Genomic DNA, 20,213 nt, shown 5'->3' with positions numbered 1-20,213 from the left:
GTAGGGAATAGAAGATATAACCCTTACTCCAACATCTATAACCTGGGATAGTGAGATCAACCTAACCTTAGGTGGGGAGGGAATCAAGCGGGACCTTCAAATCAAGGGAACCAAAACCTTAATCCTCTAAAATTGAATGCACTATTCAACCTCTGTTTCCTTTTAGGGCACCCCTAGATCAAGAGAGAAAACTAGCATATAGTAACGATCTTCAATTTTCGATTGGGGTGAGAAAAGTAAATGAAGGCAGTGCAAGCCAATGTGCGCCAAATTTGTGGTCAATTAGTCCAAGTTTTGAAACTGTTGCAAAATAATTTAGCCTCTAGCATACCCAGTAATACTGAACCTAATCCAAAAAGGGAAGGGAAGGATCATGCCAAGGTGATCGCCCTTAGATTAGGAGCTATGGTTAAGGAACCTATCTGACCCACTTGTGGGGAGAAAGAAGTGAGTGCGAAGGATGAGAGAACCCGCACTCCTCGTTTTGGAGATAGGGTAGTAGAGAAAGAAGTACCTGAGAGTAAACCCATACACGTTGAACCCGAGGATAGAATCATTCCACTACCACCACCAAGCCCGAAACCCATACCCTTTCTGAGTCATTTAGAAGAGAAAAAGAAGCGGGATAAAGAGGAGTTTGGAGACTTCCTCAAAAATTTTTAAAGCCTTAAATGTGAACCTCCCATTATTATAACTCATTGATAAAATGCCCAAATATGCCAAATTCCTTAAGGGTGTCATGTCTCGAAGGAGGAAAATAGAGAGAGGAGAGCAAACTGCACTTAATGAGAAATGCAACACGATTGTGTCTAGAAGAGTTACTCCCAAACTGAAAGATCCTGGTAGCTTTACTATCCCTATTTAAATAGGTGGAGTGAGTTTTGGGAAGGCCCTATGTGATCTAGGTTCCAAGATTAACCTCATCCAATTATCAATTTATAGGATGTTAGGTTTGGGAAAGCTTAAGGAAGCGGAAGTCACTTTTCAATTAGATGATTGATCTTTGGTACATTCTAAGAGAGTCCTTGAAGATATGTTAGTTGTAACACCCCTTACCCAAGACTGTTGCCGGAGTCGAGCATGAGGAATTACTTGGCTTAACTTAAAAGTTCGGGGCATAAAATTTTACTTTTGAAATTAATTTCACTATTCACAACAAAGTTGTCCATCTGCGCAGTAGTTACTAAATTAATTATAACTCAAGATACGAAACTCAAAATTTAGATTTGTAAATTTTCCCTGAAAATATACTCATATATCTTTTTACCATAAAATTTTCAGAATTTTTGGTTCAGCAAATTCGAATAGTTTATTAGTTAAAGTCTCCCTTGTTTCACTGATCAACTATCCTGACCTCTCATCACTAAAATTTAATTATCTTATTGTACAGACTTTATATGGTATTTTCACTTTTTCTAAAAAAATATACTCAATAAGGAATCAAGACGTATAAATTACAATTCATAAATATTTTTTAAAATTTTTAATTATTTTCCAAAGTCATAATAGAGGATTTGAAAACCACTTTGACCTTGTCCAACTAAAATGCAAATATCTCGAATACATAATTACTTTGTCTACATTGTTATTTTTATATGAAAATAGACTCAATAAGATTTAATTATATATCTCATCCACCCTCTAATTAATTTTCTACTATCCTTGGTGATTTTTCAAAATCACATCACTACTGCTGTCTCAAAACTGATTCACTACCAATTTTTACTTTTTATGATTTCTATGCATAATTTATCACCTAGACTTTTATAACAACAAGCACCTTCATACTTAGCCATTTTAATAAATATTCATTACCAAATAGTTACATATCATATTTTGGTCATAATTTAAGAATATACAATCGAAATGACTAATTCCCTATACATGCCATAGCTCGAAACATTTATCGTCTTAAAATACCGAGTTGTGGTGGTTGATAGTGTGAACGCTCTCCGACGTCTTCAAGATCCCAACTATGCTTGATAATACTATATGAAAGAAAAAGAAATAAAAGAAGTAAGCATAAAGCTTAGTAAGTTTACAAGTAAATAAATAACATTTAACACAAATAATGATATGCAAGTATCATGTTCTTAAGTTTCCTCTTTACTTACTCTCATTTACTTGTTTATTTACTTACCTATTTAGATAACTTAAGATTACCACTTACTCTTCTCTTTCTGAAATATTGGTTCTCACTGATATCATAACATATTCTTAACTCTTATAACTCACCTGAAGTTGCTAATTATACTTTTACTTGAACTTCCATAGAACATAATCGATTTTCTAGCCCGTTGAGCCACATTGGAATAATAAGGATACTTGGGTCTCATATCTAATAATAGCATGTCAAAGCCATATCCCATACATGGCCTTACATGGGCTGTTTCCTGTACTGCCAATGCCATATCCCAGATATGGTCTTACATGGGAGTTCTCATATTGGTGCCCATGCCATGTCCCAGACATGGTCTTACGGAAGACCTCTCATCATGGTGCCAACGCCATGTCCCAAACATGGTCTTACATGGGATCTCTTTACCCAAATGTGTATCCAATACACTCCTAATGTTTTAACGAGGCTTTTATCATTGATTCTCTGTCATCTCATACTTAAGTCAACATTAAATAATTTCATGAAATAAATACATAATTGCTGGAAAATAGCAGCATTAATAATAATTATTGAAATATAGTATTTATTTACCGTAAACTTACCTCCGTACAAAAATGTGATCAAATCTAACACTTTAGTCCTCAATCTTTTTCTTTCCCCGGTCTAGCTCCGGATTTCGTTCTTCTTGATTATAGAGCTTGGAAGCTTCAAAAACCTAACTATGGCTCCCCCCTTTCTATTTTCGTTCACCATGGAGAAGATGAACACATTTTGCCATCTTTTTCCCTTTTTAATTCTTTTTATTACTAAATTACCAAATTGTCCCTAACTTAAAAATTTCCTATTTCACTTATCTCATGTCCATTTTTGTCTACCAACTTAACCAATGGTCTAATTACCATATAAGGACCTCTAATTTAAATTTTCATAACAATTGAACACCTTTACATGTAGAACTCAACTTTTGCTATTTTTACAATTTAGTCCTTTTGACTAAATTGAGTACCCAAACGTCGAAATTTTGAACGAAATTTTCACAAAATCATTCCGTGAAATTGTGGACCATAAAAATATAAGAAAAATAATTTTTTTCTCATCAAATTTGTGGTCCCGAAACCACTATTCTGACTAGGCCCAAAATCGGGATGTTACATTAGTGAGGGTTAGACAATTTATTTTTCCCGTTGACTTTATCATGCTTGACTTTGAGGAAGATCTTGAAATTTTTATACTCTTGGGGAGACCTTTCTTAGCCACATCTAGAGCTACCATAAACGTAGGACGAGGTGAATTGACTATGGACATCGAGGGAGAAACAAAAGTTTTCAAATGTGTCTAGCCCGAATCTAAGTCTAAAGAGGTGTTGACATCATAAGAGTATAATTTCCAAGTAATTGAGATGAGAACTTATCATGCTAATAGGTTTCCAACTTTCATGGAATGGTGTAATTTTTCAAGTGTTTGTGCGCCACACAAGAGAATCAGGAAGCGAACGAGGATAAGAAAAGAGTTGCGATTCTCGAGAAGCCTTGGTTGCGTGCTGAACAAGAGACGTGTTCAAGTGTTGAGGGCATTGATGAAACATCATTTCAGTGATGTAACTGACCGCCCAAAGTTGAATTTTTAACTCGTTGCCTGTGGCGAATGAACCAAAATTTATAAATATTTGAATCATTGAGCATTGAATCTAATTGTTTTTGCATGTAGCGTAAGGTTTTAATTCGTAGCTAATTGTATTTTGGATTAGGATGTAATTTTGATGGTTGAGTTGAAAACTGATAATTTTGTAGTCATTTCGGTTTCTAGCCACTTGTATCAATAGAAGTTTGTCAAAACCCAAAAACGACCACAAAACTTACCTAGTTTAGTCCAAAACGTTACCAAATCATCTCAACAAGTTTTAAACACAATTTCAAGAATATTTAGAAAGCTTTAAACACATGATCACAAACATGTTTACTTCATTACCAATTCTATGGATCAAAACAACTTACTTGACATGCAAGTCATACCTTAAACATAGCATAAATATGACTAAATGATACATACCACCATACATGTATGATCATATTCAAATTATGTCTTTAACATGATACATACCAGAACATCAAAATAAGGTAGAAAACTAAGCTATGACACTAGGTACAGACCAACTTGCTATAAAATATATCAAAAGCTATACAAGCTTTGTTGAGCTGATAAATGAATCCTAGACGTTGCCGTACTTCTGGAGTCCTCAAGATCTAATGTTACTTGCGCATGGAAATAAACAAAATTGTAAGTTGAGCAATTTGACTCAGTGATGCTATCATGCTTTAAAGATAAGATGAACAAGTATAATTAAGTTATTACATAACAAAATCATATCATATTCAAATCATTTGCATACCATTTCATATTATCATTTAACATTACCATGAAATCCAACACCTTTCACCACATTCTAATATAGTCCAAACATAATCTAAGCTTATACTTCAAAATCACTCCTTTTTTCTTTCTTCTTTTTTTAAAGGCTAAAAGAATTAAAAATAGATGAAAATAATTTTTATTCAAATCTATGAAAAAAGGAAAACATCGAGCATCGCCACTTTCTTCCCCCATTCCAATTTCCAACTCCTTTTCGCCACAAATGATGCACCACCATGTTGAAGCTAGCTTCATCTTTCCATCCACCTTCTCACAGTTGGTCTTCCACTTCTTTAAACAACTACTGTAACTGGCCAAGCATCAATGGACTTTCCCATATTTGAAAAGAAACCATATTGAGTGAAAAACTAGTCTTCAAACACTGAGTTTAAGTGATGAGTCCATGAACTTTTCCAGATTTATCCCAACCCACGACTGAAGAGTGAAGAAATTGAAGGTGTCCTTTTCATGTAACCCAACTCAAAGTGTTTGGTAAGTATTGTCCCTTCCCAAGACATCAACAAAGCTATTTCTTTTTTTTTTCAAAAAAGAAAAAAAAATTCTTTTTAAAGCTACCTTATATAATTTCCACTCATGATCTTTGTTCCTCAAAGTTTGCCCTCTTCCCTTATCATCTATTTCTTTTAATTTTCTCTCTAAAAACGCATCAAATATTTTATTATGAAAGGAACTTCAAAGCAAAAATCTAAGACCTAAAAAATTATTTTGATGAAAGAAAATCAAACCTAAAAGATTTTTCTAAACATTTACAGCATGTTTGGTAGGGGGCAATAGGAATGCATTCCCCCAATTCAATTGGCCCACCACCGAACGTGTGTTTGGTTGGCGTAATAGCATTACAGCCTGATTCCATTCAGGCCCTATTACAGCCATTGACTATAATAGCCATTCCTTCCCTTAAGTGCTGAATAGGGATGCCGTCTGCGTTTCTTTCCTCTTTTCCATTTTCTGCCCTCAGCATCTTCTCCTACGTTTCCTTCTTTTCCAAATCTTCTCCTAGAATTTCTAAGTGGCGGATTAAATCGTATTGCTGTTGTTGAATTATTCTTTACGGTGAGTCCTGTCTGGTTTGTTTCTTTCAATCTTTCTTCCTCTCTCTCTGCCACTCTTCGTCTTCTATGAGGTAAGATTTTCGTCAATGGCCTTGCATCTTCGGCATTCATTTTACTTTTTAATCTCCATAGTCTACTATTCAACTTTCTAATCTTCATTTCTAACTTTCTAATCTCCATCGTCTGCTATTCAACTTTTGTTTCTTTTTTCAAGTACCCAACTTTTATTTTTGCTTAACGAAGCCCTAAGAGTGTTTTTGTTTTTGCTTTTTTTTTTCAGGCATTGAATTGAAGGGATTCAATCTGTCAATTTTAGTTTTTGGTGAAAATTAAAATATGGGATCATCATCAGTAATAACCCCAGAAGATGTGTTGGAGTCACTGATGAATGATGGAACCATTGATGCTCTCAGGTTGAAGATTATAAATCAGCTAAAAGCCAATGTTAGTCTCTCAATAATCTCTTTTATATTCAACCTGGTTTTATCTGTGTGTTTTTTATGTAAAAATAGTTCCTTGAACGATTTTCTGGGACAGTGCCCGTTAATTTTGTGTATTATCATGAAATTTTGCAATTTTACTAATGTTATTTATTTGAGCTTGTTTGATAATAGCTTGAATATGAATCTTTATTCCTCGTTTGAATGCAATTAAGTCCTTTTAGTCTCTCTTTCTTTATGATGTTATAAAAGAGAAGATTTTGTTCTTTTTGTGGGTACTAGTTATAATGTTATATGCTTATCGTATAATCTCTATAAATGTTTGACTCCATCAAGCTTCAATGATTTTTTTATTATATTTATTGTTCTAACTTGGTTAAAGATGATGGTTATCTTAAGTTCTTAGGTCTCCATTGAAGTTGTTGATATTGATTGTGTGCTTTGCTGACATTACATAATTAATTAATATTGTCTACAAAACCTACTTTCATTGAATTTGAAGAGTAATGACTTATAACACTCCTCCAATATATATGATATCTGCAATTTCTCTTTGCTATAGGAGGAGCTGAAGAACACAACGATCAAAATGGCAGAGCAGAGTAAGGTCCTAAACACGTCTGGTGTGGAGAAACAGACCAAAAGAGAATTGTTTGATGCACTTAGGTAGGAACTTGAGTGAGTCTTGTTGATCTTTCATTGTTCTTAACAACTAACTCTCAATATTTCTTAGATCATTTCTTGTTCTTCTTTCATGTTTTTACCCCCTAAGCTTGAGGAGAATTGTTTGGTGCACTTAGATGTTCATTTTCTACCATGAGCTTTATGTTTTGGTAACCCCTCTAGGTCTATGGCTACTCTCAACTGCCTGTTTAGATGAATTACAATTCAGAGAAGTTAGGCTATCTAAATTTTATTTCTGACAAAATTCTTTTATTTTTCTTTCAGCTCATGGTGACAATTTTGCTGCGAAAAGAATGAGAAAGCTGACCCAAAGGAGAGCTGTTGATTATACTAGTACTGTTGTGCGATATATGCAGGTATTTTTTTCATGTTTAGTTGTTTTTATAAGCGTTTTTTTTTCTATATATTTCTATAAGTTGTTGCATGGTCTTGGTGAATCTGATTAACATGGATGCTTATGTTTTTTCTTAGATGGCTTAAATGTCTCTTCATTATTGTGGTTGTTGGCCTTCTCTTTATCAATACGGGCATTGATTATTCAATGTACTTGGCTGCTGTATTTTAAATTTTACTTTTTTCTTCTGTAGCCTTTTGCTCAAGTTTATTATTCAATGTACTTGGCTGCTGTATTTTAAAGTTTATAAAGCTCTGTAGCGCTATTATAGCCATAATTGTATCTTTATGATAGCTTAACTTATGGAGTTGTGTTTCAGATTGCTGCTGGAAAATCCATTAATATAGAGGCAAAATGACTTGGTCTTGCTTGTCATTGATGTATGGTGTTAAGATGTTCTTTTTTTGCTTCATGGGAAAAATATTAAGTTGATGTCTTTTTATGTCATATTTTTCCTAGTTGCTAAGAGTAGCTCCTCTTTCTCATAGTTTGGACCAATGCCAATTGACTTTGTGTTCATCACTATTCAGTTATTGCCTACTTTATCTTGGCTAATTCAGGTATTGCCTACTTTATCTTGGCTTAAGACTGAGTTACGTTTGCCTAAGCCTTGGATTACTATGCAGACTCAAGCAACTGGTCATAAAATCAATGTTCTTTTTCTTTTATGAAGGGTTTGCCAGAATTGTTGGGTATTCGCACTAATATTGGATTAAAGAGAATGGGAGAGCTTGATCCAAAGACTTTTCATGACACTTGTAAGTCGCGATTTCCTCCTGATGAAGCAGAAATTCAGGCCACTACTCTATACTCATCATGGCAGGAGAATCTGAAGAATCCAGATTGGCATCCAATTTTCAGGAGAAACTAACAAATCTAAAGTTGGAATGGGGTGAAGAGATTTATAATGCAGTGGTAACAGATTTGAAAGAACTCTTTTGTATTAACTTATTGTAGTATGCTTGTAGTTGAAGTTTCTTATAGTGAACATCATGTTGTTTATTCAGCAGAAGTTTCAAAGATTTTAGTTTTAGGAGAAAGTATGTACTGTGGTTATTAGATTGGGTTTTCAAATATGATTATGTTAACATTTTGATCAAACATTATGAACAGTTCTCTTGTTAATGTTTTGAACTCAAAAATAATTTAAAGTGTGTCCATTGTTAGGTCATTTAAATTTTGTATGATCATTTAAGGTAAGAATGTAAATGAGATGATTAAAAAGAAGTTGAATTTGATATGGTTTTTAGCGGTGTGAAATAAAAATATTATTTTATAGTATTATATATTATGATTTTAGTAAATTCATATAAGAATAATTATATTAAGAATTTTATTAAATTATATATTTTATTAAATTATGTTTAATAATAATTATTTTAAATTATATTTTATAGTATTATATATTATGATTTTAGTAAATTCATACAAGAATATTTAATATTAAGAATTTTATTAAATTATATATTTTATTAAATTATATTTAATAATAATTATTTTAAATTATATTTTATAGTATTATACATTAAGATTTTAGTAAATTCATATAAGAATATTTAATATTAAGAATTTTATTAAATTATATATTTTTATTAAATTATATTTAATAATAATTATTTTAAATTATATTTTATAGTATTACATATTATGATTTTAGTAAATTCATATAAGAATATTTAATATTAAGAATTTTATTAAATTATATATTTTATTAAATTATATTTAATAATAATTATGTTAAAATATGATTAAATTATTTATTATTTATATTAATAATCTTATTAAAATTTAATAACAATAACAATAATCATCTACCTAAAAAAATTACGCTAAGGGTATTCTAGTCATTTTAGTTTTTTCCTTATGCTATTACAACATCATTACATTCAACCAAACACAAGAATACTATTATGGTTCTATTCCATTCCATTCAACCAAACAATTGAATTACTATTACGCCTCTATTCCATTACACCTCTATTCCATTACAGCGAACCAAACGTGCCTTAGTATACACCCAAAGTAAAACATTAATTCAAAGACCCACCAACATATCTTGCAATGAATGAAGAGTGAAGAAACTGAAGAAGGAACCATCAAAAATGAAAATAAATTAAGTTTATGTTTTTAAAAAAATTTAATTTTGGAAAAATAAATTAATAAAATGGTCAATTTGCTCATATGCCCCTAGTTAACCAAGTTAGTAGTCAACAAAGAGACATGTGTCTTTACCCAATTGGTCAAATTGCCATGTCAACAAAAAAGTTAACATGCTAGGGTCAAGGACCACTTTAGTAAACAAAAATAAAGTATTGGGGCTTAATTAGACATTTTGAAAGCTTAGGGGCCACAGTAGAACAAACCCTAATGTAAAGGGGCCAATAGTGCCACTATCCTTAACAATTTTTATGGTAAAAGTACCATAGAGGCTCTTGCACTAGGAGTCAGATTGCATTTTGTCCTGTTTACTAAAAATGGTCAAATTAGTCCCTATACATTAGATCAAAGAACAAATTAGTCATTTCTGTTAAAATTTTCATCTATTTGTACTGTTAAAAATTGGTGTGCCTGAAAAAATAACAATTTTTTTACTAGGAGGACTAATTTGTTCTTTGATCTAACATATAAAAACTAATTTATCCATTTTTTAATAAATGGGGTAAAATGCAATCTGAATCATACTACAAGAGTCTTTATGATAAGTTTCCCAATTTTTATGTGATTTTTATTTGTGATACCGTGAGAGATTTTTCTAATAATAGAAACTAGATTTTATCATATCCATCATATGGGTGAATAAAATAGTTTATATTAAAAATAAATTTATAAAATTATTTCAACAAATGATTAACAAAAAGTGATAAGAGATTTCTATATGAATTTGTTAGTCCCATATTTGTCTCCCAAATAATACATTTCCATTGTTTTATTTGAAGATTACATAAAATATGAAAAGGCAAAATATCTCTTATAATAATATTAAGGGTAAACTACAACAATTGTCTCTAAACTTTGATTAAGACTACGTTTGATTACCTAACTTTCAAAAGTGACGTAATTGTTACTAATGTTGTCGAATTGTTACATTTTAGTCGCTCATTCATTAACTTAATAATAATATTAAGGCATAATGTGACATGTTAATTTAAAATGTTAATAACAAATTTAACCCATAAACTATAATTAAATTATCAATTTCATATTTTTAAAATTTTTTAATAATAATTCTAAAAAATTATAAAAAATTAAAATAAATAAATTTTAAATTTATTTTAAAAATATATTAAACTTTTATTAAAAATACAAACGCATATTTACAATTCAACTAAACAATATTAAAAACACTGAAATTTTTAAAAACAATTAGTGGTAAAAAGATAAAATATTTTCGAATTTTGCTGTCTAAGATTAATATTAATTTTATTTATTGATTGTACTTCTGTTTTTAAAACTTTTCTTTTTGGTAACTGTTCACTAGGGTTTACTTATTGAACATAAATGTGAAGTCTAGTTTGATTCATTACTGAAATTTAAAATTATCCAGAATTATACATATAAAGCTTTTGAATTTCATTAATTTTAAAATTTTGAAGTTGGAATTTTTTTCGTTTCAAATTAGCTGGATTTGAATTCATGATTTACAAATATATTATTTTTGTGCCTCACTCTTAGCTTGCTTTCATTGTCTACATCGTTGCAGACACATTCTCTTCTGGCCTTTTGGTTTTAATTTGTTTGTGTACTTCCAATTCAAACTCTCTCTTTTTTTGTCCGGTTTTATTCATATTGTTACTTTGTCTGTAGAAGGATTTTATATCCATTTTTATGAACATTGTTCTTCATTTTCTAAAAATAATTGTGTTTTAATCTTGTTTAATTGAGTTATAAATATGCTTTTTTTCTAAGAAACAATTTTTTAAAATTTATTCATTTTTAATATTTTTAAAATTTTTAGAATTATTATTAAGAAAAGGATATTTTAATTACAATTTAATGACTAAATTTGTTGTCAACCTTCTAAATTAACATGTCACATCATCTTCGTAATGAAAGTCAATAGATGAGTGATTAAAATGTAACAATTCGATAACATTAATGATAATTACATGACTTTTTAAAAGTCGAGTAATCACAATATAATATTAATCAAGATTCAAGGACAATTGATATAGTTTGCCCGATATTACTTAACCTTTATTCCTTAAAAATTAGTTACATTTTAAATTAAAATTAATTTAATAAAATTTTCAATTTAATTAATATCTAATGATAAATTATAACATTAACTCAATTAAATATTTAATAAATAATATAAATGATACGTTAGTACTAATATTTTAAAATATTTAATAAAACGTTTTGAAATGTTTTAAAAAAACTAATCCTACAATAATTTTTAAAATAAACAGTCGCTTTAAAAAAAGGAAATAAAAACTTCAAAAGGAATCTCAAATCAGTACCGACAAAATCATAGAAGTTGGTGATATCACTGATTCTTTGTTATTTATTAGTTTTTTCTGGACGATGCTATTTATTACTTCTGTTGTTTAATATTTGAGAAAAAAATTAAATATCCAACTAACACATTCAATTAAGTAATATACTTTAGATTATAATTTTATTCTATGTATATTAATTTTATTAAAATATAAAAATTTAAAATAATATTATTACATTATAAAAATATAATTTAATATTTGGAAGAAAAACAATTAAATATAGAACTAGCACATCATTTAATTTTATATGTATTAGATTATAACAAATTTATTATCAGAGTTTATATATTATTGTCATTAATATTATGATGGCAATTCTCTCACTGCACGTTTTACAGCAGTTTATAAGAACAGTAAGAAGAGGACTCTATTATTTATAGAAATTATTAGATATATCACGTTGAATGCAGTATTTTTATTAAAAATCGAAATTATATATATAAATGTTGTAAGAATTGAATCCAAGATGGAATCAAATAGATTTTTAATTTTAATTAGATTAATTCAATTGATTAACTCAATACATTGAATATAGTAAATAAGTAACTGAAAAGTCTTTTCTATAGTTGTGAAGAGTTTAATAGAAACTTCTATATGAAAACTGAGAAAAAGGCCTATATATATATACACATACATTTATATTTATAGTGGTTGAACTGTATTGACTTGATTCTGGTTTGCTGAGGTTGCCCTAACAACCACCACTACCCACACCAACTCCAAAATTTTTCATGCAAAAATGGGATTGTTGAGGGATGCTGGCGTCGTTTACAAGCCTGTAGAGCAGATTGATCTTGGTCCTTGCAGCAATGAGTCATATTTTAAAGCCGATAAAGGTTTCTTTTCACTCAAATCATTTTTTTTTGCGCATTAATCATCATCACCATCGTTCTTCTGTTCACCGATTTCTTGTTTTTACATCAAAATTCATGCTTGGATTTTTTTTATATTTCAGTGATTAGTACTCTTGCTTGAACAAATTCTCAAATGCTGTTGCTGCAAATGAGAAACTTGTTTCATTTTAGTATCAGGTGATGCTAGTTTCAGAAAACAATACCTTAAGAAGTGTTGTTCTCATCAAACTGTTTAAGAATTTCTTTTGTTTAGTTATTGAAATCAAGAAATTCAAGATGAATTGCGGTTGTTCTCTTTCTACGTACATTTTACTTACTAAAATAGCTTCATACTCGATAGTAGTCGTTCACTTTTTCTTGTTTCAAAAAAAAAAAAAAATTGAATACTCATCACATTTTGCCTCTTTTTCACTAATTCAGACTCTTTCTAATCTCTCTGACTGGATTTTACCAATATTTTTTTTTCTGTATATAGCTCCTCGTATGGCTGGATTTCTGCTGAAAATCTTTGCCTGGTTCTTGGAGTCAAGGATCATTGGAGCATTGTTGCTGTACATAGTGAAGAAGAACAATCAAGTTCACAAGGTGCGAACTTGTTAGCTTATACACTTGATTAGAAATCAGACATTGATGTATAGTTTACTATACTGATAAGGCTCTTCTAGAAACATGGGATTCATCCAAAAAGAAAGAAGAAGAGGGGAATTTTCTGCTCTTTATATGCTTGTAAAATACTAATATGAAGAGAACCATTATACATTTTGTCAAATGGAAGATTAACCAACCGGCCACAAAGACTGTGATAGAAGTGGCATTCATTATTCTTGCGATATTGGAAACTTAGAAGCTTTATCTTTGCTCCCCAAGAGTCAAGTCAAGTTTATAATTGACATGGTTGCTTATCTGCTATTTATTATGAATTTCTTTCTCACCATGTCTTACCTTGAATAGCTTGTTTCGAATGCAACTCTGGAGGAACCACCTATGTTCGTCCCCTTGCATCCTATTACTGGTATGTATAGGCGAGATACTTGTCACAATTCATAAACTTCAGATTGCTACATTATGCATACAGCTGATAGTTCATCTTCTTTACATAAATAAAATCGGAATTCGGTCTGTCTACAGTAAGGTTTGGTTATGGAAGCATTTTAGAACTAGTTAAACATAGCGTCATAATATTGGCTGCCACTAAAATATCTATGAATTTTCTATCACTTCCTTTTGCAATGACCAAGAAAGGAATGCCCAGGATAGAGGCCACTACTATCTCTTATTTCCTCCATATACGAGAAACCAACATGGAAGAAAAATAGAATACTCTCCTTTTTACATGATGCCAAATTTGACTCCAGACATTGGAAGTTTCTTATGTTCCAAAGGTATTTGATGAATTTCTAATGCTTCATCTATTGAAATTGTAAGAGGCAACAATAAGAATGTTCATAACATCATCAAGTTCTTGGATACAAAATTGCTAGTAGAGGTAGGTCGAAATAACTGGGGAAAAGAGAAGTGAATCTTGCTTAGGGTATGAAGTACTGAAAATGGGATATGTCATATATATATTTGTGCGGCCTTTTTTGCTATTAGTTTGTTTAAGCTTCTGTTTACGTCATATAAACATATTTCACATCCTCATGTCTTGATACCAATATGCATTTCCTTTCGAAAGGTGTTTCTGGTCTTGTGTCTAATTAGATTGCATCAAAACAGACCTTAATCAACAAGAAGTCAAACAAATTGACTCTGATGCATCTCCACCAGAACGAGTTCAACAGGCAATAAAATGCATTCCTGTAACCTCAGAGAAGTCACTAGATGATCTAAAATCAAGCTGCTTCTGGCGCTGGACAATAGCAGATTATTCAAGAGCCTATAGTACTGGAGAAATAACTCCTCTGAGGGTATTATTTGTGGTTATCTAGTTTATGGAAAATTTCTGATTTCCCATTTTTATGTCATTAATTTTTCACTGATTTTTGAGACTTTTCTTGATAGTCTGTATCCATAATTTTTGGTTTACTGTGGTCATGGAAATAAATTTTCAATCCTGCAGGTTGCAGAGCACTTTATAAATGCTGTGCGTGAATCTTGCAGTCCTCCTTTGCCAATGTCCTTCTTCATTAACTCTGATGCTGAAGATATTCTAAGGCAAGCTACAGAGTCAACACTTCGATATGAAAGAGGTAACTTAGTCTAATTAATCACTGTTGACATATCCTAATGTACTTTTTTATGGGGACATCTTTGTGCCATTCTCTTGAGCCACAAGGACATACGCATTCTACACAATGGTTTAATTTTTAAACCCTTGGCCGAAGGTCTAATAGAAAAACAAGTTATCAGTTGATTTTTGAACATAGGAGAAGAATATCCCTTTGTCAATATCGCCTAGACATTCATATGGTTTTGTCATTGTTCTCTTCTGTAGGGAATCCAATATCTGCTCTAGATGGAGTCCTGATTGCTATCAAGGATGAAATAGATTGTTATCCATATCCAACCACAGGTCTCCTAAGTTCTCCACTTACCATGTCTTTTATGCACATAAGTTTTCTTTTCTTAGTGGTATTTTTTTGTCCCTATCTTGCTCTTGATTCTTCTAGGAGGTACAAAGTGGCTTCACAAATTTAGACCGTGCACTGGTGATGCATGCTGTGTTATGCGCCTCAGATCCTGTGGTGCTATACTTGTTGGAAAGACTAATATGCATGAACTTGGAGCTGGAGTAAGTGGGATAAATCCCCACTACGGGTGAGAATTTTCTTTTTTCTTTCCCTTTGATTAACCCAAAAATTCCATGTTTAAATTCAATGATATCCTGCTCGAATTTATTCTCCATTTTATCTGTATAACATTTAATTACAGATTAATTATCTGCATAGAGTCTTAATTACAAGTTCTATTACAGGCAAACATCGCTAAATTTAACATACTTTCCTTTATCCTGTCTAAGTTCTTTCCATTAAAGATTGGTAGTATGTTCATGATGCAGGCCTATTAGAAATCCCTATAATCCCAAAAAAATTTGTGGTGGTTCTTCGAGTGGATCTGCTGCAGTAGTATCTTCAGGCTTATGCCCTGTTGCCCTTGGTGTGGATAGTGGAGGTAACAACTTTTTTTTATACTTAACTGAAAAATCAGAAAAATGTTTGTTGAAAAATTATGTACAGTGTTCTGATAAAACATGTTTAGAGTTAAGTTGGTTCATGAATAATAATATGAGAGATAATACTATTTACCTCCATGAAAGAAGTATGTTGAATTCATTATGTTTTCACTAGATACTAATCAGCCCAAGACTTGTGTACTTCATCAATATTATGAAAGTCTACTTGGTGTAACGTTCTTTCATTCCTATTGATCGAGAAGTTTTACACAAGATCATTTATCACCCTCTAAGGAATCGTATGTTCGTTAGCATTTTAAAAGAACAAAATATTATGCTGGCTTACCTGTACAACACTGTACCACGTGAATAAGTTTAAAGAACCAATGTATTTCATCTATAGTTTCTGTGTAGGATCTGTGCGGATGCCTGCATCCCTTTGTGGTGTTTTTGGATTCAAACCAACTTTTGGATGCATACCTCATTCAGGGTGAGAACCAGTTTAGTAAAATAATTCTATAAGTTTCATTACGTCAAATTTAGACAATATATGAAAATTTATATGCTGTTTCTAGTGTTCTTCCTCTGAACTGGACGGTGGGGACAGTTGGAATACTAGCAGCTACCTTAGAGGATGCATTTATCGTGTAAGTATTCCCTCTCTCATTTTATCAATCTATTTCCTTTTTAACTTTTATAGATTACTTTTTTTGAGTGTAGATTGGTTACTTTGTGCGTTGTAGATTGGACTCAGATTAGTTTTCTGTTTTCACTTTTCAGTTATGCTGCTATTAGTGGCGACCTTCCATCACATAAGCCAACCACATTACCTGTAAGTACCAGTTCTATAAGATCAGTAAAAATTATGCAAGACCATCAACCTTTTAAGAGAAAGCTGATTATGGTACCAAACAGGGTTCGGATACATGCACATCTTTTTTTCTTTTTCCCTCTAGTTCTGATACTGAGAGTAGATAAAAAAAAATTTAAATTTAAAATTGGAGATTTTCTGAAATAGTAGAAACAAGGCATTTGTTTTTCCCATTTTTCCCTTTATGACAAGAAATGAGGTAACTATCAGAAAATGCTGGAATCGACTCTAAATGATCATATTTTATTTTAACAAGTCCGGTTCAAACTCACCTTTTTCTGCTGAATCATAGAGTATTTATACGAGCCATTCTAAGTTCGGACACTTTTGCCCTTTTTTTTCTTTGACACATGGATACTTCCAGCCCAAAGTGCAATTTCCGCTGCTGAACTCAACAAAGCCAATATCGAACATCAGGTTTGCAAAATATGGAGAGGTTAGTGATGTAATTATGATCAATTGAACTTACATGCAGTTTTATCATCAATTATGACTTAAAAAGATATGGTTTCTAATTCCTGTCGTTCTATTTTTGTACCACTAATTGGCTCAATTAGTGGTTCAATGATTGCAGCGATGAAATCAGAATATGCTGCTCCAATGCTCTGAACTTACTTTGCGAGCATTACAAGTGGAAGGTATTCAGTGGTTGTTCTTTACAAGCAATAACTACCCATGTTTTGATATTATAATTTGCTGTAAATAGACTACGGGAGCAATCTACTTCTCCTTTGTTAGAACCTAATCCGATGATTAACCTTCTGGGAAACAAAACGCATTGGTATAAAATACAATAAATTCATGATATAGTATTAAAATGATTGCTCAGCAGTCTGAGAAGTTATATCATTCACAAGACTGTAGGGGTTACTATACCAGATATAGAATCGATGCTCCTTGCACATTATGTGACCATTAGTTCCGAATGCAGCACTTCACTGAGTTCTCATATGGAAAAACTGTAAGTTATCTTGCTGACTTCATTGCTCATATTATGCTTTTATGTTCATTTTATTCAGGATTTACAAGTTGGTATCTTACAATACAAACTTGTTGAAACAGCAATTTTGCAGAAATAGGATGGGATGTAAGGGTAGCACTTAGAGTATGTGGTGCTTTCCATGGCAAAGAGTATATACAGGCCCAGAAAATGAGGTATATTGTAGCCAATAATTAAGTAATTGATTGATTGATTTTCTGTAATTTGTAACTTTTAACGTAAATGATTGTTAATGATATGATAATGTTCTTTTCATTTTTCAATTCAATCATTTCTTCTATTTTCTCAAGAGCTCAAAGTTTTTTTACTTGTGAAATAGAAACCGTTTCAAGAAGTAATGAGCAAATGTCAATGAAGTTTTCTCCAAAGTCGACTTAGATTTAGCAATCTATATATTTGTATGTGTGCTTCAAATTAAAGGAAGCTATTATGATTTATGCTACTGTAACTTTCATTTTGCTCAAAGTACCATGCCCAACACCAATATATGACACATTCAGACATGGGTATGGGGATATAATTCTCCAAGTGCATGGAAATCTTGAAAATTTTGAACATACTTGTGTCGGGCATATACTCATTTTCCAACACCTCTACCCGAGTCCGAGTAACATGGATTATGATTTTAGATTCCGCAAACTTGCTATGATAATTTACCTTTACTACACATATGCAGGAACCGCCAGATGCAAATTCATAACAATATATTTGCCATGGCAGATGTCATAGTTGCTCCAACAACAGGGTGAATTGTTTTTTTACTGCTACAGCTTGCATCTGTTTGAGTGGAAAAAAGTTTTTTTCTTTTTATTTTTTTTCTGAGTTTCTAAAATAATATTTTCATTAGCACCTTTAGTCTTTCCGTTCAACTTCCCTCTCCGAGACCTAATCTTACAGTGCCTAAAGTTTAATGAGATTTTTGTCAAAACAGTCGGACTGCATACTCGATAGTCGATGATGCTCTAAAGACTGGTGAAGTAGACTGCATAAATGGAGGTATCAATTTCAACTGAATTTTCTGTATGTTTTTACATTTATATCTTTGTGCTTTATCAGTGTACATCAAATGGAAGTTCACCCTTTTTTTTTCATTATTTCAGCTGCCCTTATCCGTTATCAGATAGCAGGAAACTTTTTGGGATTACCTGCTGTGACTGTCCCTGTACGAAATTTATTACTACTCATCTTTATGATTTTTATATTGCGAATTGACCGTTAGCTTCATTCAATCAGTACAATTATACTAATATCAATTCTCTTTGTCTTCTTGATAGGTCGGTTATGACAAAGCAGGTTTGCCGATTGGCCTTCAATTTATGGGGAAACCTTGGTCGGAGCCTACATTAATGCATGTAGCATATGCAATGCAGGTAAGCTACTTGCTTCTCCGAATGTAGCTCTTCGTTTCATCTTTCATATCCTGGCATCTACGTCGGGTTATTTTCACTCTTGAGAACATAACATAAACCGGACAATTTTGAGTTTTCATATTCAAGACCAAAGTGTGGAATCTGGTGTATTTGCTGAAATGTAAAGACATTTGGTTTCAGGCCTTGTGCATCTCGGAGTATAGAAAGCCGAAGGTTTTCTATGATCTACTTCATAAGAACTGAGCAGCGCAGGGTGGGAACCTCCAGGAACCGTGGGAAGGTAACCTGACATCGGAACTATTTGGTAGTTTCTTCTCAATGTTGAAATGACCGGCAACTGACTTCCCCTGGTATATGTTAGCAATAAACGAAGTATTGCTGAATGATGTTGTGGATTAGGAACTGCCATCGTTGAGAAATGGATCATATCTCAAAAATGAAAAATCATTAGTAGAGAAGTTGAAACTGTGCATCACATCGGTAAACGGACTTATAGATATGGATATGACTTGTGTTTCTGTTTCGGATTTGGTTCAGTTGGCAGTGTTTTTATGGCTATAAACTGGATGATCAATTTCTTTCTCTTGAAAGTATTTGAGATAGAACACTGAAGGTGAAGTTAGGGTTCATCTGATCTTAAATTAATATTAGAATTAAGCTGCAATGGCTGTAAAGCTATCTATATATTACTTTACACCTTAATTTATTAAGGAAAATATGGACTTCGAATATTTTAAACACATTCCATATCAAGGTAGCTTTTCAGACCCAAAGAGAGAAACTAAATGAATAAAAGGCATAGGAGCTTTTAACTCGGATTAATAAAATATCACGGAGTTTTCAAGTCTTTAAATTATATTTAAAAAGAAAAAAATTAATAAATAAAATATAATCCTAAAATATCATATTAAATTTTATTAAGATATAAAAGAATCACGATTCTTTATATTTTCAACTTTACCCAAAGCCTATTTTAAAAGAATTTTAAAAATATAATCTACATTTATTTTTTTTTTCGGTTCTAAGAAAAAAAACCTACTTTTATTTAGGAGTTATTATGGGTAATCGACATTTTAGGAGAAGTCTTCGAAGTGTTATCTTTTAGGCAACTGATTAGAATCGTTAATACTCAAAGGTATACGTACATGATTTGTAGGCAAGTTGAAGTCAAGGAAATTGGCACTTGCAAGTTGAGCTTGTGTGGTGGAAGACCCTTGATCCTGCATGACGTATTATTTGCTTCTGGGATAAGACAAAATTTGATTATAATTATAATCCGAACTACACTAGTATTAGTGTGGATATTTTTTTAAGACAAATTTATAATGGATCTACTTATTTACTAAATGATTTTATTATACTGGATGTAGACTACACTTTGTATAGTA

The 20,213-nt window shown here is 31.6% G+C and overlaps 2 protein-coding genes across 20 annotated transcripts; both read left to right on the top strand.

Annotated features, from left to right (window-relative positions):
* The first annotated feature begins 5,351 nt into the window (after nucleotides 1-5,351).
* LOC105777122 (factor of DNA methylation 1) lies at nucleotides 5,352-8,244 on the top strand. Of its 18 annotated transcripts, none has more exons than XR_008190269.1 (7): nucleotides 5,352-5,672; nucleotides 5,882-6,045; nucleotides 6,604-6,707; nucleotides 6,814-6,887; nucleotides 6,990-7,081; nucleotides 7,439-7,679; nucleotides 7,793-8,244. XR_008190269.1 is itself a non-coding variant. In XM_052622956.1 (7 exons), exons 4-7 carry the CDS (start codon nucleotides 6,842-6,844, stop codon nucleotides 7,988-7,990), a joined length of 408 nt encoding a protein of 135 aa, XP_052478916.1. In that variant the 5' UTR covers nucleotides 5,418-5,602; nucleotides 5,882-6,045; nucleotides 6,604-6,707; nucleotides 6,814-6,841; the 3' UTR covers nucleotides 7,991-8,244. The 18 variants fall into 18 exon arrangements, 4 of the variants coding, with proteins under 4 accessions (XP_052478916.1, XP_052478915.1, XP_052478917.1 ...); XR_008190266.1 differs by having other exon boundaries at nucleotides 5,362-5,672; nucleotides 6,814-6,874; XR_008190272.1 differs by having other exon boundaries at nucleotides 5,406-5,672; nucleotides 6,814-6,874; nucleotides 7,608-7,679.
* Nucleotides 8,245-12,257: 4,013 nt separating this feature from the next.
* Nucleotides 12,258-19,407, top strand: LOC105777121 (fatty acid amide hydrolase). 2 transcript variants are annotated; one of them, XM_012600188.2, is made up of 20 exons: nucleotides 12,259-12,454; nucleotides 12,948-13,057; nucleotides 13,424-13,484; nucleotides 14,189-14,379; nucleotides 14,532-14,661; nucleotides 14,907-14,984; nucleotides 15,082-15,229; nucleotides 15,471-15,583; nucleotides 15,999-16,074; nucleotides 16,160-16,231; nucleotides 16,365-16,416; nucleotides 16,820-16,891; nucleotides 17,013-17,093; nucleotides 17,313-17,416; nucleotides 17,518-17,610; nucleotides 18,132-18,200; nucleotides 18,387-18,451; nucleotides 18,556-18,617; nucleotides 18,730-18,825; nucleotides 19,006-19,407. In XM_012600188.2, the coding sequence occupies exons 1-20, from the start codon at nucleotides 12,358-12,360 to the stop codon at nucleotides 19,066-19,068; spliced, it is 1,833 nt and encodes a 610-aa protein (XP_012455642.1). In that variant the 5' UTR covers nucleotides 12,259-12,357; the 3' UTR covers nucleotides 19,069-19,407. The 2 variants fall into 2 exon arrangements, with proteins under 2 accessions (XP_052478707.1, XP_012455642.1); XM_052622747.1 differs by lacking the exon at nucleotides 18,132-18,200 and having other exon boundaries at nucleotides 12,258-12,454.
* Nucleotides 19,408-20,213: the final 806 nt, after the last annotated feature.

Source organism: Gossypium raimondii, chromosome 10 (assembly GCF_025698545.1).
Source record: "Gossypium raimondii isolate GPD5lz chromosome 10, ASM2569854v1, whole genome shotgun sequence".
Classification (NCBI taxonomy): Eukaryota; Viridiplantae; Streptophyta; class Magnoliopsida; order Malvales; family Malvaceae; genus Gossypium; species Gossypium raimondii.
Note: the sequence above shows the minus strand (reverse complement) of the source record. Positions and strands in the feature narration are given on the sequence as shown.

Bases quoted from the DNA above. Each gene is read 5' to 3' on its own strand.
- LOC105777122 (XM_052622956.1), top strand. From the start codon at position 6,842: ATGTTCATTTTCTACCATGAGCTTTATGTTTTGGTAACCCCTCTAG. The intron at 6,888-6,989 runs GTCTATGGCTAC...TTTTTCTTTCAG, and splicing joins TGTTTTGGTAACCCCTCTAG to CTCATGGTGACAATTTTGCT. The intron at 7,680-7,792 runs GTATTGCCTACT...TCTTTTATGAAG, and splicing joins CTTTATCTTGGCTAATTCAG to GGTTTGCCAGAATTGTTGGG.
- LOC105777121 (XM_012600188.2), top strand. From the start codon at position 12,358: ATGGGATTGTTGAGGGATGCTGGCGTCGTTTACAAGCCTGTAGAGCAG. The intron at 17,611-18,131 runs GTATATTGTAGC...ACACATATGCAG, and splicing joins ATACAGGCCCAGAAAATGAG to GAACCGCCAGATGCAAATTC. The intron at 18,826-19,005 runs GTAAGCTACTTG...ATTTGGTTTCAG, and splicing joins ATGTAGCATATGCAATGCAG to GCCTTGTGCATCTCGGAGTA.